This window comes from Alligator mississippiensis, chromosome 3 (assembly GCF_030867095.1).
Source record: "Alligator mississippiensis isolate rAllMis1 chromosome 3, rAllMis1, whole genome shotgun sequence".
In the NCBI taxonomy this organism is placed as follows: Eukaryota; Metazoa; Chordata; order Crocodylia; family Alligatoridae; genus Alligator; species Alligator mississippiensis.
The window spans coordinates 56,181,962-56,199,499 of NC_081826.1; the positions used below are offsets into that span (position 1 = coordinate 56,181,962).

At 40.5% G+C, this 17,538-nt stretch overlaps 1 protein-coding gene across 1 annotated transcript in view; it reads right to left on the bottom strand.

The window, feature by feature from the left end:
- LOC109285946 (uncharacterized) overlaps positions 1-17,538 on the bottom strand; it is a 156,290-nt gene that overhangs the window by 96,849 nt on the left and 41,903 nt on the right. Inside the window, exon 5 of the mRNA XM_059723474.1 lies at positions 3,202-3,423. Within this exon, the coding sequence (XP_059579457.1) occupies positions 3,202-3,423 (222 nt within the window). The remainder of the gene's footprint in view (positions 1-3,201; positions 3,424-17,538) is intronic.

A 17,538-nucleotide genomic window follows, 5' to 3' on the forward strand; every position in this document is an offset into this window, starting at 1 on the left:
ACCTGCTCTCCAATCCCCCCCCTGCTACCCACCCTGGCCCCTATGGCTGCCCCACCCAGCCCCAGCATCTCAGCAATTAAAAAAATAAAAAATAAAAAAGCCCTGCACTCACCAGCTCCGGCAGTGGGGATAAGGGTCTCTGAGGGCTTGTGGCAGAGCCCCCACCAGTGCAGCATGAGGCAGTGAGGTGGGGCCAGGCAGGGGGGCCATTGGGGTGGGGCCAGGCAGGTGCGGGGGGCTATCAGGGAGCAGGGGATGCATGGGGGGGGCTCTGCCAGGAGGCCCCACAGACCCTGCTACAGCTGGTAAGTACAGGGTGCTTTTTTTGCCTTTTTTTTTTTTTTTTTAAGTGCCAGGACTAGGCTGGAGCCAGGTGGGGGATGGGCCAGGTGGGGGCAGCCATGGGGGCTTTTCCCATGGCTCCCTCCAGCCGGGGAGAAGCAGGCACAGTTGGAGAAGCCACGGGAGAACCTGCAGTCGCTGGCCATGCCTGCCTCTCCCTGGCCAATCCGAATCTCCAAATCTCTCTAAATCTTGTCTGAATTGATTCAGAGGCTTCAGATTTGATTTGGACCTTTTAATGGGTCTCCCAATTCAATTCAGATTTGGAGATTTGGCCACCAAATCAAGCTGAATCTCCTCCAAATCAAATCGCCGACCAAAGCTTTGCACAGCCCCTACTGGAGGAAATGGAAGTGAAGATGATCTTAACCTATACCATCAGGACACTGCTCCAAAGATCCAGGAAATTAATACTGACATACTGTTTTTGTCAGCGGGGGACAGGAAAAGATGCCTAGAACTTTTTGCTGTTGAGGTGACTGGAAAAGAGAAAGGAATAAGTGGGATTAATAGAACCAGAAGTAAATGGAGAAAGTACTTAGAAAGACAGTGGGATAACTCAGAACTGTGATTGTGCTCTGCTTCTTAAGAAGGCAACCATTCTCCCTCCGAGCTAATATATTCTATTAACAGGCTGCCACCTTGCTTCACACTTCTGGTGCATGGAGTTACACATTGCTCTGCTGCATTGGTTTCACTGAAGTATAGTGGAAAGAGAGCCACATAATATAAGGATTGGAAGTTGTGAAAAATGAAATGAGACAGAATTTCATACCATAGGACCTACCACAATGAAGTCTCAGTTGCTTGTCAACAGCACAACATATGAGCCTATATATCAGTCAGGACCATGCTTATAAAGGCGGTTTCAAGGAAGCTTTGCTACTAAGGCACAAAAGCAGTAACTCAAGATTTCCCCCACTTACTACCTCTTAAATCAACACGTAAGGGAAAATTAGTAGTAATGTTTACTGTACTTTCTTACATATCACATGCCTCCAAAATAAGACCTGCATCTTGTTTTCAGGAAGGCAAAATGAAGGGGGAAAATGTCATGGTTTTGGCCACACAGAGAAGGAACAGAGCCTAATTTTCAGCTCATTCACCCTCTCTTTCCCACTCATGCAAAAGCTACAGTTTTAACCCTTCCACAGGTGAACTGTCAGCAGCTCTTTGCTGCTCCATGGGTGGAACTATGATTTTGAAAAGAACTAAAAATAGTCTGCAGGGTTGTGAAATAGGAGAAGAGAGACCATGAGTGAAAAACACATAGCAGAACTGCCCAAAAAAGACAGACTGACTTGTGAAACATCAAGGCCATTAAAAAGGAGAGAGGGCCGTTACCATCTGTGGAGGTGAAGAGGGACTAGTAGATATCAAGTTGATTACAATGAGCCAGTAAGTCAATTGACAACCTTAGTATTGGCTAAACAGAAATGCCACTGTTGCTGCCAGACAGTTGGTTTTAAAACCCTGGGGGGAAACAGGAATCAAAAAGGAATGCCACTATAGCACTGCAAACCCCTGGATCTGCCCCTGCTGGACTCCTCTTCTCTTGGTTGCTGGAAAGAAGAGAAGGAAAAACAGCAGCCATTTTAAAGCTTCTCCGTGCTTCTATTCTGGGATAATAAATCATCCTCCCTGCTTAAGACATACACCCCTATTTTGGAGCCAATTCTGGGGTGAAGGTGCATGGGTTATGTAAATATATACAGCAGTATGATGTGCATCTTCTAATTAATATTCTACAGACCTGCAGTGGTTTAGGTTTAATGTCTGGACTGAACTAGGCACACTGGAGGTCATAGCCTTAGTTCCAACTGGAGCAGAGGAATGAACAATACAAAGTTTTACAAACAGAGAGCCCTGGATAGTGGAGTCATAGAACATTGGATCATAAGTGTTTCAACCATGTTTTGAAAAATGTAACCAAAATAAAAAGAACACTTTTCAAAAGAGTAGATTCGTTAGCATCAATTTTTCAGCTGGTGTAAAATAATTTCAATGAAGCTATGAACTCAGGGATATTGCACTTCATAATTACTGCATTATGTGTAAAATCTGACTAATCTTCATTCCTTTGTTTAGGGCCTGACCTAGCATGTTTCGCTGGTGCATCATGCTGTGGCCAAAATATTCTCCCTTCCCCTCCCTTAGTAAACTCCACTAACTATGATAACAGAAATTATCCTGAGCAAAACGGTTGTCAGGGAGCTAGCAGGTTTCAACAGTGAAGAATGTATCCAGCCATGTTCTTTTTTAGTCTTAGTGAGACTCTCAACATAGGTATCAATATGGTCACCGGTGTGATGATTTTTTGACACAGACATTGCCCACTGGTGACAGAATGAAGACCATCAGTTCATTTCATGAGACCAAAGACCATTCAATGGCAAGATTTTTGGTCTCTAACTAAATAGGCTAATTTTAAAAATTGACAGTTTAAAAGATATGCTTCTATAAATTTAACTTATATACCTTAAAAGAAACTAAAATTATTTCTTCTACATACAGAGAAGAATAAATGTTATACACTTACAATGTGCTGCCATGTTCTTTTTAATTTTCTTTTCCCCCTTACACTAAATAAGCAAGATCTCTTAATGTCAAGGACAGCACAATTTGAGGAAGTATAAATGAAAGCCACCCATGCACAGTCTTTTCATTCAATACATGGTGTTGGTTGATATAAAGCTTGTGTTTTTGATGGAGTAAGTAGGAAAGTTTATTTTTTTTAAATAATGTTTTCCAACTTGTATAGATTTGCTTTTTTGTACTTAGAGGGATTTTCTCACAGTTTAAAAATAAATAAAATCAGGTTTTATTTAAGTTAAATATGCAGTATCATTTGAAAAATACCTTGGATGTTGCTTTTGATATTCCTATGCTGCGATCTTTTGTCACATACACTCTGTGGCTGAGCTGTAGTAAAGCTTCAAGGTGAATCTTTTCAAGTTCTGTGAAATCACATTTAAGAGTCACAAAGGCATCGTGCCAGTGGGCTTCTTCAGCGATAGGTACATTTTGATTGTCCACTGAAGAGTGCCTGTGCTGCTGAACAATCGTCTTTAGGTCTTCCAGCTGTGTATTTAAATCAACAGAAAAGACAGATAGGAGAATAAGCAATGATCTAAGTACAGTACAATGAAGTATAACCTTTTTGCCACTCTATAGAGTTTCTTGCTATTTAAATACATATTTATTTTGACCAAAGCATATTATATTCCATTAATTTATAAACTAAATGTGCTCAAAACAGCTTTTTTATAGTCAGCTTTTATAAGTGCCTTTCATAACTTATTCTAATATGTCTGGAAATATTTAAATTAGTCCGAGCCATTATATTGTAGCTTAGCAAAACATATATCTCTTTTGATATATATAAGTTGCCAGAGACACCTATATTTTGAGATTTTTCAAAATCAGTAGAATAATATTTATAGAATACCTGTTTTTCTTGCAGTATAAACTTCAGATTTTATTTTAAATTATTTTTCATTTTTGGATTTCCAATTTCAACCTCATTCAACTCATTGTTGAATGTCTAGATATATGTTCTTCCAGTCTTTTCTATTGTTCAACAAAAAGAACTATTCTCTGTGGCAATCTCCAGTCTGCAAAGGTCATTTACTATCAGGTTTACTGTATACGCCTAATTTTATATTGCGTAATAAATCTTCAACTGCCCCTATATGTGACAACTCTGAAGGTTCAATCAGAGGTTGGATGTATCAATGTTTAATGTATCTCTCAATAAAAAATTAGCACGTGCCTTCAATGAAAATAAATGTTCTTGGTTTACGTGGTCTGCTTTACAGGACTATTAAAATTATTTTTATTACGGTTTTAGTATTCAGATAGGCATAGTAAGAAAGTCAACTATTAGGCTTAACAAAGCAAAATAGGTGATAAAATGAACCACATTTAAAAAAATATGCCAAAATCAAAAACCTGTAGCAACCAATTATATACAAATAATAAACATAAAAAAGCAAAACATTTTAAAGCTATGGAACATAATCAGTATTTTCTACTATAGGTGGATAACATACTACCTCTGAATTCAGATTGCAAAAAACAATTTGGTATAACCCAATTGGAGGAAAACAATTCTTAAAATAAACTATTTGACAAATTAATAAATTATTGCAAAAATTATATGTAAGTTCCTTTATTAACCAATAACTTATAATGTGTGTTTCTCTAGTTTCATTAGTAGAAATTTTATTTGTAGTCAGTGAAATTAAGGGAAAAAATAAAATTAAGAAGTCATTTCAGATTTCTTGAAACTTTTCTTTTCTATAACCTAATCAATATTTGACAAGTATTGCTTGACAACGCCGTTTGTATTAAAATATTTTGAATATACAAATACAAAGCCTTAAATACATTGTAAAAAAAAGGTCCTTTATTTTGTTTGAATATTAAAATTTATATTAAGATTGGTAAATAGAATATTTTAAGTATTAATTCTGTGAGACTGCTATGCAGATCATAGGCAAATAGGACTTCAAAAAGTAACTGTACTGAATTAAAAATTAAATGGACAATGGAACGTCAGCATTTTGATTAAATCAGATGACTCCTATGCAACCACTTAGACAATAAAACTTCTGATGGCTTCACTTGTGCTATAGTGAATTTACTATAAATCCCACCAGTGTGACAGATCCAATCAGTCCATTTGTTGGAATGACAGGTCATATTTGCAGCAGAATGATCCAGGACCAAATATTTCAAAAATCACCAAAGATATTAAAAGTGACAAATAATGCAAAGAGCAAAGAGAAATGCAGTCTGGTAGTAACATGCAATTTAAGATACTAACAAAAGAAAACATAACCCACTAATATACAAAAAACACGTTAAAATAAAGCTATGGTTAAAACAAATAAGTGAAAAAACAAGCTATTTAACAATGTAGTTAGTTATCCCTATCTTCACCTTATACTCCACAGATCATTTAAGAATTTAAGTATTTCCTGCTCTAATACTCTTTAAAATTTAAAAAAAAAAAAATAATCAATTCATCTTTGTTTTATACACTGTTTCTGTGTGTTTGCTTTTGAATCTGCTTCTGACATTCTGACTCAATGTTATGTCTGGAAGGAAGCATCTGTAAAGATGTTTGGAGTAGAAGACAACATTAGCTACTGAAAAGAAGAATTCCAATTACTATACTACCTTGTCAGGGGATCTGTTCTGCAAGATGATCAGCACTTTTGCCTGATCCAGCATAGCTTCTAAATATATGCTTAAACTGAGTGTACAAGTTGTCCCATTGGCTTCAGTGGAATTATTTCTTTACTTAAGTTTTTTCCTAGATAAGACCAAAGTGCTCAGCACTTAGTAGGATTGGTCTTGTAGCTAAACAATAGGGTAAGAACACCTATTCATTTTTAGAGCTGGTTTCCAACCAGAAGGAAGGTGCAAGACAACACTCCCTTGGCCTTTTCCAGACAGGGTGTCTCCTGATGTTAGGAAGGTTCACAGGGGGCAGTAGCAGCTCAGCTCAGCTCCTCCATTATTGGGAGGAGCTGAAATGTGGGGAAATACCCCCCAAACTTCCCCTGACCAGAGTCCCCCAGTTTGGAGAAGGCACAGGGGAAACTGCTGCTTGAATTCTCCTAATCACAGAGAAGCAAAACATACAGGGGTTCATTCTAGCAAGAGAAACTCCCTCACAGGGAAGTAAACCTGGAACAGTTCTTCTAGGTATCAACCTGGAAGAACTTTCTCCCAAACAGGGTATGTTTCATCTCAGAGAAACTGAATGAATGCCTGTAGGCTGGCAATTTCTACTGGGAAAGCAGTAAGTCGCCCAGCAGAAATGTAGCGCCTGTGCACGGCCATAGAGTTAAGGACTTAAGTTTGTGCATCCAATTTCCAAATTTTGATAGTTGTATACAAAAAAAAAAATACACTGAAAAAAATAACATTTAGATGGGTCTATATTAGTTATTAATAAGTGTAGTTCAGAATGTATCTTCTAACACTATCATAGCCTGTGGATTAAGTGGTGTAATTCTTTTCAATTACAACATTACCTCAGACTAGATGAGAACTTAACAGCACCATTATTATTTTCCCTATGAGAAAAGTTTGCATGGGGCTTGATTTAAGGCAGTTGCCCAAATTAAACAATAATTCAGAAAAAGAGATAGTGATCACAACTAAGAAACTGTTAAAAGTTTGGCAAATGGCATGTCTTTCCGTTACTATTAGGCTGTAATGGATTCTGTGGAAGGAAAACCATTCATATTCACATGCTTTGGATGTAGGTTTGAATAGATTCTATATTATCCAACACACAAAAACTGACTTATTCATGAGCCAATACAAATCAAAAAGATTATTGCAACTCCCACATTGTTAAAAAATGAAATGCATCTCTCTCTGTGCACTTCAGTACTGAGTAAAAAATTGTATATCTATTTTTGACAGATAAAAAAAATCTGTCAAAAATGATGGAACAATTCAATAATAAAAAAATCTACTTTTATTTTTCCCCACACTGTTGGGTTTCCAAGTGGGTAAAGACTTGGTACACAATTCTTTATTTGGTAATCGAAATGTGCAATGAAAGTGATACTAATCCAGATCATTTTACATCCAAAGTTCATGCGATGAACTGTGAAAATTCCAATGAAACAGTTAAAATTGTGGTATTAATGGTCCCAAAAGGAGATAGATAATATTCTCTAATGAAAGTATCCAATACAGATATACCCATATATGATAGTTTTGTGGAAAACAGTGCATAGAATCTACTCTAAACTGCTCATGTGACTGAACATAAAGGAAAATTGCAAAACTGGCACTGCACATATGCAAATTTTCAGGTAGTATATTTATTTTTGTTATTAATGGTTAAAAGCAGACACACTAAAACCCTTTTAAACTGTGCATCTTGTAGCACATGAAACAAATATACAATAATTATGTTTTTCATTTAAAATAATATGCCCACCAACTACTTTGCAAGGATGTAACACTGTCAACAAGAGCCAGCCCCTTGACACTAATAACTCAGCACAAGCTTTCTAACACAGAACTAAACATTTTCTACTCAACAACTCCTTTTAAGATCATGCAGCTGTCCCTACATCACATATCCTCTCTCTTCCTCGGGTTCCATCATATTGCAATAAAGCACCACTACTTCCCTGTGCTCACTGACTGATTCTCATACCCACAATTCTATCAGACTTTTCACCACTTTCAGTTCCTTTCTCTTAGGATCTCACCAACTTTATCATTCAAACTAACAAAATCCAAAAGGATTTCCCTTTTCCACTCTTTCCAAAGTTTCACCTCCTTCCTTCCCTCCTACCAGCCTATTTTGCTTTTCCTTTGTGAGTGAATCTGATTTCTTGTTTGTTCCTCTCTTCTTGAAATCACCTATCCAAACACTTCTTTTTTTTTCATTAGGCCTCCTGATCTAATTGGCTCTATTCTCACCCCCTTCTACTCTTCTCCTCTACCTTTCACTCTCATCAGGCTCGTTTCTCTCTCAATAAAAAGTATGGCTTATTTCCCCCTCAAGCATAAGAAACCCACCCTTCATTCTATCTACCAATAACATACCATAATCCCCTCCCTTCACCTAAAAAATCACTGAACATACTGTCTACAACTGCTTCCTGAAGCACCTTATCTTCAGTTCTATCCAAGACACTTGCCAGTCTGACTTCCAACCTCTATAACTTCTTGAAACTGCCTGTACATTCTCCAGTTGACTTTCCCTTCTTAGTTTTAGGACAGATATTAAACCTTCATCTTCCTCAACCTGTTGGTTGCTTTAGACAGCATTGAACATACTTCTCCTGAAATTTCATACTCCCTCTGCTTGTCTGACACTGTGATATTTTCAGTCTCCTCCTACCTCTCAAATCACTACTTTAACGCTTTTTCTTAAAAAAAAATAAATCTAACAATGCTTCATGGATATCTAGTCATTAGCTTAAGCTCAGCATTGTCAAAACAGAGTTCTTAACCTTTTTCTCACCTCTTCTCCTGTAGTTCATGTTTATAAACTGGGGATTTAGTCTTTAGAACAGCTCTGTATAGACATACATAACCACATTTAAATCTTGTAATTTTTTTTTCTTCATGCTACAAGAATCTTAATACTCTTCTTCTGCTCTTCTGTTCATCTCTTCCTCCAGAGCCCCACTACTATACTTATTTTTTCTAAATTCCCCTCTCTGCATTCTCTACTCCAGAATTTCTCCCCAACCTTTTGGATCTCCACACTTTCCCTCTGTTCAAGGTTTTTCACTCTGGTTACCTCTTCTAGCATCCTCCAGCCTCTCCCTTTTAGGACAAATTTTATTTTATTTCAATCACCTTGTGTCATAAACACACTGGAACAGGGAGCCGTTGCCCTGTAACTAGGAGAAAGCTGGGGGCCAAGGAAAACTTGCAAGTGTCTTTAAAGAATAAGGCCTTTGTGGCCCAAAGGGATAAAAATGCAGACAATAATGGCACTAGGGAAGAGCTCCTGGAAGCAAGCAGCCACAGGGTAAAATAAGACAGTCTACTGGTAATCAACAACCTGCCACAGGCAGGCATTGGCATAGTGAAACCAAGCAGGGAAGAAAGGACTAATGAGGGACCACTGCATTTGTGCTGAGCAATAGGATGGGCTAGCTGGAAGTGAGAGGACCTACAGGTATAAAAGACTTGCTCTTAGGCCAGCAGAGTCACTCTAGCCCTGACTAGGGAAGGATAAGGAGCTCTCAGCAGGCTGCTGTAGAGTCAGGAGTCATGGTAAGGGCAGCTCTGGCATGCAAAGACAAAGAAGCCTCATTTTGTGTCCTCAATTTGCCCAGAGTGAGGATGATTTTAGTTCAGGTTATTCTCTGTGCTGTGAGTACCTGGACAAGTTGTTTGGTTTTTTTTCTTGTGATTGGGATAGTCATGTCCAGAGGACTGGGCACAGCTGTGAGGAGAGGTTTGAAGCCCATGTCACAGGTACCTTAAAGCACCCTGTAAATTTTTAACCCCCTGAGGGGCCGGAAAACCAAAGAGGGGTTGAGTGTTTCTCAAGGGTCAGGAGAGCACAGCTGGAGAGAGTGTAGCCCCTCTGTGACCTGAAGGCCAGAAAGTAAAATGTTTAGTCCAGTGAGAGCTGAAGGACAGGGAAGAGTGATATGGACCACATGAGACCAAGGGGCCGGGGTCCAGTTGAATGGCTGCTGCCACAAGAGCCAAGGCCATAATAAGGTGGCCCAGGCCAAAGGCTGCAGCAACAAGCAAATAGGCTGGAATCCACAGGTTTGCTGCCTAGACATATGTGACCCACTGATTCCTGGAGTGAGATTAGTCATCGAAAAGCAGTGGAAGAAATATGGCAGTGCTATCTTCATAAAACCAGAGCTCATCATCAACACAACATCTATGACAGAATAAAACAACACTGAAATCTTGACCATCAATATGGCAACATCTCCATAACATTCATTTATGAGCCTCCAGGGAAGCATTTTGCCTTTGTGAGCCTAAGAAACCTTGATCACAAAAAAAATGCATGCTCATTGGTGACTTTAATAACCATAGAGTCACATGGAGTTAAAGTAAAAACAATGAAAATGGCAACTTGGTCACGATGTGGGCTGAGGCATACCACTTAAGCCTGATCAATGACTCAAAGGTATCTGGGTCTTTGACTAGCTCCCAATGGAGATGAAGCTATAATCCAGACTTCGCCTTTGTCTACAGCAATATAGAAGTTATATGCAAAAAAAGACCCATTCCTCGCACACAGCACAGACGAATCTCTATCACTGTCACATCAGCCATAACTCCAAATATGGTACCAATGCATAGACACTTGGATTTTAAGAAATAAGGCTGGAAAAGCTATTCTGAAGACCTTGACAAAAAAGGTGAAACATCAAACCAGTCTTGGATAACTACAACCTCTTCATGAATGCACTGCACAAAACCTCCAAGAGATATATACTTCAAGGATGGTGTGATAGATGAAAATTATGTCTGTGTGATAAAGGTGCTTGCTGAAGGCTCTATGAAGATTAGACCAAGTGTTTTTCTGTATTTGTTTAGATATTAAGCTATATGTTATTGCTAATAGCATAATTAAAGGTTAAGATGTAGTAAGGCCTTGTATAAAGTAAGGCCTAGTAAATTTAGCAAAGCCTTGAAGTAGTAAAGCCCTGTGGTGTAGTTAAAATTAACCTTATCAAAGGAATGCAAGGCTTGTACTGCTATTGGTCAGTCTAAGGACAGTTGAGGTAAAAAGAATCTGAGTGGTTGTAGCTATCAGTACCATTCAGAAGCTATAAATTAGCTGGAATATCTGGAAATCATTCTGAAGGAAGATAGAGCTCTGTGAAAAGGATTAGTTAGCTGTTGACCTGGATCAGTGGGCCGTGGATCTTGAGGAGCCCAAGGACTGAATTCCAGGGTCCTTCCCGGTACCTCTTGGACAGCGCTGATCAAGGACGCCTGATTGTGCTGAACTTTGTGGAAAGAGAAACATGTACATCAGGCATCAGAGGGGACTGCTGATAAGTTGCCGATGAGAATTGTTCTTGTCTGTCATTGTTTGTCTTGTTACTACGCGTAGCTGTATTTTTGTTAAGTCAATAAACCTTTCTTACCTTTCTACCCCCGACCATACTCTCAATCCTGAACCCTCCGCAGACGGCTGGGACAGATGGACAACTGAATATATACTAGGGTACACTCCCATGCTAGCAGCCGAATACAAAAAATAGCAGCACATGGTTCAAATAGATCCTTTCTCAGAAGACACTATTGTAGCAGTGACAGCCCTAACTTACAAGCTCTAAGAAGAAAGGTGATGGAATGGAAAGAATTGATCAAAGTAATAGATATGATCCACACTAGCAGGAAATCATGGTTAACCATTCACAAGTTGAGTAACAACCCAAAGACAGTACAGCAATACCACAGTATCACAGCCAACCAGAGGGCTCACCAGCTAAAGCAGCCTAAACTATAGATTAAACAGTAAACTGATTTGGAGGAAAATCATTTTAGTAAGCCATATGCCATACACAATGGATGAACTTGATGCCATAATACGTCACTTGAAGAACGGCAAAGCAGCTGGACTCAATGATATGTGCACAAAGCAGATCAAGCACTTTGGTCCTGCAATCAAGTTATGGGTATTATGTCTTTCTGACAATTTCTCATCAACCCTTAGAATCCACAAAACTATGGCAACAAGTCCATGTAACAGCTATATGGGACAGAGGCATCCTTCCCTGGCACAGAAGGCCAGTGTCACTTCTGTGCCATCTTAACGAACCTTTACGAACGCCTTGTTCTCAATCACCTTTCACCGGATATCAAGCAATATCTAATACCAGAACAAGCTGGATTCAGACCAGGCAAGTCCTGCACTGGCCAAATACTAAACATCACCCAGCATATAGAAGATGGAGTCGAGAAAGGGATGATAACAGGTACTGTGTTTATAGATGTATTGGAAGCATATGACACAGTCAACCACTGAAACCTGCTTGCCAAAGTCTATAATATGGCACATGACTACAACCTAATGCAGCTCATCTGATCTCTTTTGGAGAATAGATGTTTTTACATAAAACCATGCAAGAAACGGAGCCCCTGGAGGTGACAATGAAATGGCCTCCCACAGGGTAGTGTGCTAGCACCAATCCTTTTTAACATATATACCAATGACAAACTCATACAGAGTAATAGGAGGAGCTTCATATATGCTGATGATCTATGCATCACACTGCAAGAGAAGGACTTCACCACTGTTGAGAATATACTGGCATGTGGTGAGCAGCCTCTCAGATTACTACAAGAATCAGATTCATACTAACCCAACCTAGACACAGGTCACAGCTTTTCATCTATGCCATAGAGAAGCCAAGCAAAAATTAAACATCACCTGGCATGGAATCCCACTAACTAATCACATGAAACCTTTGTACTTGGTGGTTACATTGGACTAAACACTTACCTTCAAAGCACATGTAGAGAAGACAAAAGGGAAAGGCAGCACCCACAACATACTTCGAAAGTTGGTCATCTCAAAGTGGGGAGCAAACCCAACTACATTACAAGCCACTGCTATTGCCTTGTTAGTTCACTGCAGAGTATGCATGACCAGTATGGGAATGATCAGTTGATGCCAAAAAAGAAGACCCAGTTCTAAATGACAGCTGTTGTGAAATAACAGGATGTCTAAAGCCAGCACTAAAGGACAGCCTGTACTTACTGGCTGGCATTGCATTACCTGATATCAGAAGAAAGGTAGTGAACCAAAAAGAATGATCATGGCAGATGGAAAGCCCCAAGCATCCACTCTATGGTTACACAGAAATATCAAAGAAGTATCTAAATGGCTTAAAACATGAAAGAGCTTTGTGACTGGTGTTGTGCCGTTGGACACAACAGCTGACAGGGTGTGACTGGGGTTATGGAAGGAAAGATTATGCGCAATAAGGTGTTCTGAAATGGACCTGTAACCCCAGGAGGACTTCTAGCCTTCAGCCCAGAGGGGCTGATCTAGACTTGCCAAAATGGTGATGCCTGAATCACCTGCTCACACAAACTAGAAGATCAAAAACAAACATGATCAAATAGGGATACTCTAAATTACATTAATATTTGCGAGTGTGGTGAAGTGCAGTCTATGAAGCACCTGCTCATCTGCCGACCCCTTGATGAAGCCTGTATGAAGGAGGACCTCATAGCAGCAATGGAAAGAGTCATCACTTGTACACAATTCTGGAAAAACATCTACTTTATGACTGGGACACAAGAAGAAAAAGAAGTGGTTATGTGACCTACTGGGTTAGGCAGCTCTAAGAAAGGATTATGATTGATTGATACCCATGAGGCAAGGATGCAGTTATAGGGGAGGCTGGAGAACACAAATAAAACCATCAGGTGAGTTAGCACCAGCTGGGCCATAGCTGGGCTGACTGAGATAAGGGGACTATTACTGCCTACTGAAAGCAGGCCTGCTCTTCTTGACCTGCTACTCACAAACATGGAAAAATTGATGGGGGGTGTAGAAGTGCATGCCTTGTTGGACAGCAGTGACCATACGATGATTGAGTTCAGGATCCTAACAAAAAGAAGAAAGGAGAGACACAGAATATGGACTCTGGACTTCAGAAAAGCAGACTTTGACTCCCTCAAGGAACTGATGGGCAGGATCCCCTTGGAGGCCAATCTGAGGAGAAAAGTAGTCCAAGAAAGATTGTTGTACTTTAACGAAATCTTACTGACGGCAAAGGAACAAACCATCCTGATGTGCAAGAAAAATAAAAAATGTGGGAAGTAATCAGTTTGGCATAGCACAGAACTCTTTGGTAAGCTTAAACACAAAAAGGACACTTACAACAAGTGGAAGCTTGGACAGATGACTAGGGAGGAGTATAAGAGTATTGCTTGGGCAGGCAGGGATGAAATCAGAAAGGCCAAGGCACAATTGGAATTGCAGCTAGGAAGGAACATGAAGGGTAACAAGAAGGGTTTCTACAACTGTTAGCAGCAAAAGGAAGGTCAAGGCAAGTGTAGGTGCCTTACTCAGTAAAGCTTACTGAATGGGGGAGGCAATCTAGTGAAAGATGTTGAGGGAACAGCTGAAGTCTTCAATGCCTTTTTCATCTCGAACTTCACAGGCACGGCCAGATCCCAGACTACTGCACTGGGCAGCACAGTTTAGGGAGAAAGTGAGTACCTTTGAGTGATGAAATGGGTTAGGGACTATTTAGAAAAGCTGGACATGTACAAGTCCATGGGGCTGGATGCAAGGCATCTGAGGGTGCTGAGGGAGTTGGCTGATATGACTGCAGAGCTGCTGGCCATACAGGCTACCAGAAGGCAACACTCTGAGAGACACCCAACTCAGCTTTGTTGTGGGTAGGTCTTGCCTGACCAATATCATTTCCTTCTATGACCAAGTGATGCATCACCTGGACAAAGGAGAAAAGGTTGATATCATATATTTGGACTTCAAAAAAGCTTTTTGACCTGGTGTTCCATTATGTCCTCATGGTAAAATTGGGGAACTGTGGCCTTAACAACCTTATGGTCTGATGGCTGAGGAACTGGCTCTGTGGACGGACCCAGGGAGTGATAGTCGATGGAACCAAATCAACATGGTGCAAGGAGACCAGTGGTGTCCCCCACGGCTATGTTCTTGGACATGTACTCTTCAACAGATTTATAAATTATCTGGACTCTGGTGTCAAAAGTGGACTGGCTAAGTTTGCAGATAACACCAAACTATGGGGAAGTGTGGTCACCCTAGAGGATAGGCTGGCAATCCAGGCTGACCTCAACAGGCTTGCAAGGTGAGAGGATCAAAATTTGATGTTCTACATGGAGAAATGCAAGGTGCTCCACCTCGGGAGAAAAAATCCACATCAAACTTATAGGCTCAGCAGTGTTATGCTTTCACCAGGACTGAAAGAGACTTGGGGGTCATGCCTGACCCCCAAGATGAACATAAGCCATCAATCTGACACCACAGCCAGCAACACAAACAAAACTCTGGCTTACATCTACCGATGCATCTCAAGCAAGACCCAGGAAGTCATCCTCCCACTTTATTTGGCCTTGGTGAGGATGCAGCAGAATACTGTATCCAATTCTGGGCTCTGCAATTCAGAAAGAATGTGGAGAATTTTGAGAGGGTCCAGAGGAGAGCCACGCACATGATTAGAGGACAAGAGAAGGCCTTATGAGAAGCTAAGAACCTTGAGACTCTTCTGCCTAGAAAAGCAAAGGCTCAAGGGTGACTTGGTTGCAGCCTATAAGTATGTAAGTGGTGTGCATCAGGAACTGGGAGAACATCTGTTCACCAGAGCACCCCAAGAGAAGACAAGGTCCAACAGTCACAAACTCCTGAAAGACTGTTTTAGGCTGTACATAAGGAAAAACTTCTTACCATCTGAATCCCTAGGGCCTGGAATAGACTCCCCACAAGAGGTGGTGGAAGCACCTAATCTGGACACTTTTAAGAAATACTTGGATGCCTATCTTGCTGGAATTATTTGACCCCAGCTGACTTCCTGCCCCTCAGGCAGGGGACTGGACCAACTGAACTTGTAAGATCCCTTCCAGCCCTAATAAGTATGAAATATATCAAATCTATCTTTGAAAACTTGTGGCAACTGGGGGAGGTCCTGGATGACTGGAAAAGAACAAATATAATAGTGCCCATCTTTGGCACTATTATGGGCCAAATATCCTATATCATGGGAAGGAGAAGGATCCAGGGAACTACAAGCCAGTCAGCCTCACCTCAGTCCCTGAAAAAATAATGAAGCGGATCCTTAAGGCAGCCATTTTTAAGTACTTGTAGGAGACTGTAATTAGGAATAGTCAACATGGATTCACCAAGGACAAGTCATTCCTGACCAACCTGGTTGCCTTCTATGATGAGATAATTGGCTCTGTAGATGTAAGGAGAGGAGTGGATCTGATACACCTTGACTTCAGCAAGGCTTTTGATACAACTTCCCACAGCATTCTTATGTACAAACTGCAGAAGTATGGGTTCCAGTATCAAGTGGAGTGCCCCAGGGGTTGGTCATGGGGCCAGTTTTTTTCAATATCTTCATTAACAATTTGGCAGGTGGGATAGATTGCACCCTCATCAAGTTCAAGGATGACACCAAGCTGTAGGGGGTATAGTAAATGCTCGGGAGGGTAGGACTAGGATTCAGAGTGACCTAGACAAATTGGAGGATTGAACCAAAAGAAATCTCATGAGGTTCAATGAAGGACAAGTGCAAAGTCTTGCATTTAGGATGGAACAATCCTATGCATCACTACAGGCTTGGGACCAGCTGGCCAAGCAGCAGCTCTTCAGAAAAGTACCTGGGGGTTACAGTGGATAAAAAGGTGAATATAAGCCAACAGTGAGTTCTTGTTGCAAAGAAGGCTAACAACATAAAAGACTGCATTAATAGGAGCAATGCCAGCCGATCAAGGGAAGTGATTATTCCTCTCTATTCTGCACTGGTGAAGCTACATCCGGGGTACTGTGTCCAGTTTTGAGCCCCCCACTATAAAAAAGATGTGGATAAGTTGGAGAGAGTCCAGGGGAGGGCAACAAAAATGGTTAGGTGGCTGGGGCACATGACTTAGGAGGAGAGGCTGAGGGAACTGGGGTTATTTAGTCTGCAGAACAGAAGACTGAGGGGGGATTTGATAGCAGCCTTGAACTATTTGAAGGGTGGTTACAAAAAGGATGGAGCTAAACTGTTCTTAGTTGTGACACATGACAGAACAAGGAGCAATGGTTTCAAGTTGCAGCAAAGACGGTTTAGGTTGGATATTAGGAAAAACTCTCTCACTAGGAGGGTGGTGAAGCACTGGGCAAATTACCTAGAGAGATGGCAGACTCTCAATCCTTGGAGGTTTTTAAGACCCATCTTGACAAAGCCTTGGCTAGAATGATCTAGTTGGGGATTGTCCTGCTTTGAGTAGGGGGTTGGAATAGATGACCCCCTGAGATCCCTTCCAACTTTAATTTTCTATGATTTTACCAAAACACTGGGTCCTGAAGGAAGTTAAAAGGTTGCAGGCCACAGTCAGTTGATGTGGAATTGGTCTAGCCAGGATATTTATAAAAGTTTTATACCTCAGCTCTATCAAATAACCAACACAGACCCAGAAGGAAGAAAATCATTTAATAACAGTTTGGAATACAAAAGAGCATGCACTATTTTTAAGGAGAAAATTCCTTTGGGAGATGAGCAGAACAACTTGAAAGGCCCAGCTGAAGAACTTACCCTAAGGAAAGAAGCAAAGCAATCCAGACCTAGAATAAGCCCTTGATGTGCAGTTTAAAACTAGTTATCAGTTGGCACTGACTAGGTTGAGCTAAAAGTTGGACTTATAACAGCTGATAAAGAACCATGAAGGGAAGCAGAAGACAGTACAAGAAAATGTGGAATTGCACATGAACTTGTGTATTTCTTTTTAGTAACCTTTGAAGAAAAGGAGGCAGCTACTATTGAGTGAGAAGGTAATAGCCCTGAGCACGCTAAGTACAGATTTGTATCACAGCAGCTGGCAGAAGTTAAAACAATTTCACAGTAGGGGTTTAAGGAATGTTATGCCCCATTACTAGTTATGCCAGACATGCATGGCAGGTCATACGATTTTGGGGATAGGGTATAAAGTTCCTCAAAACCCAACTGCGTG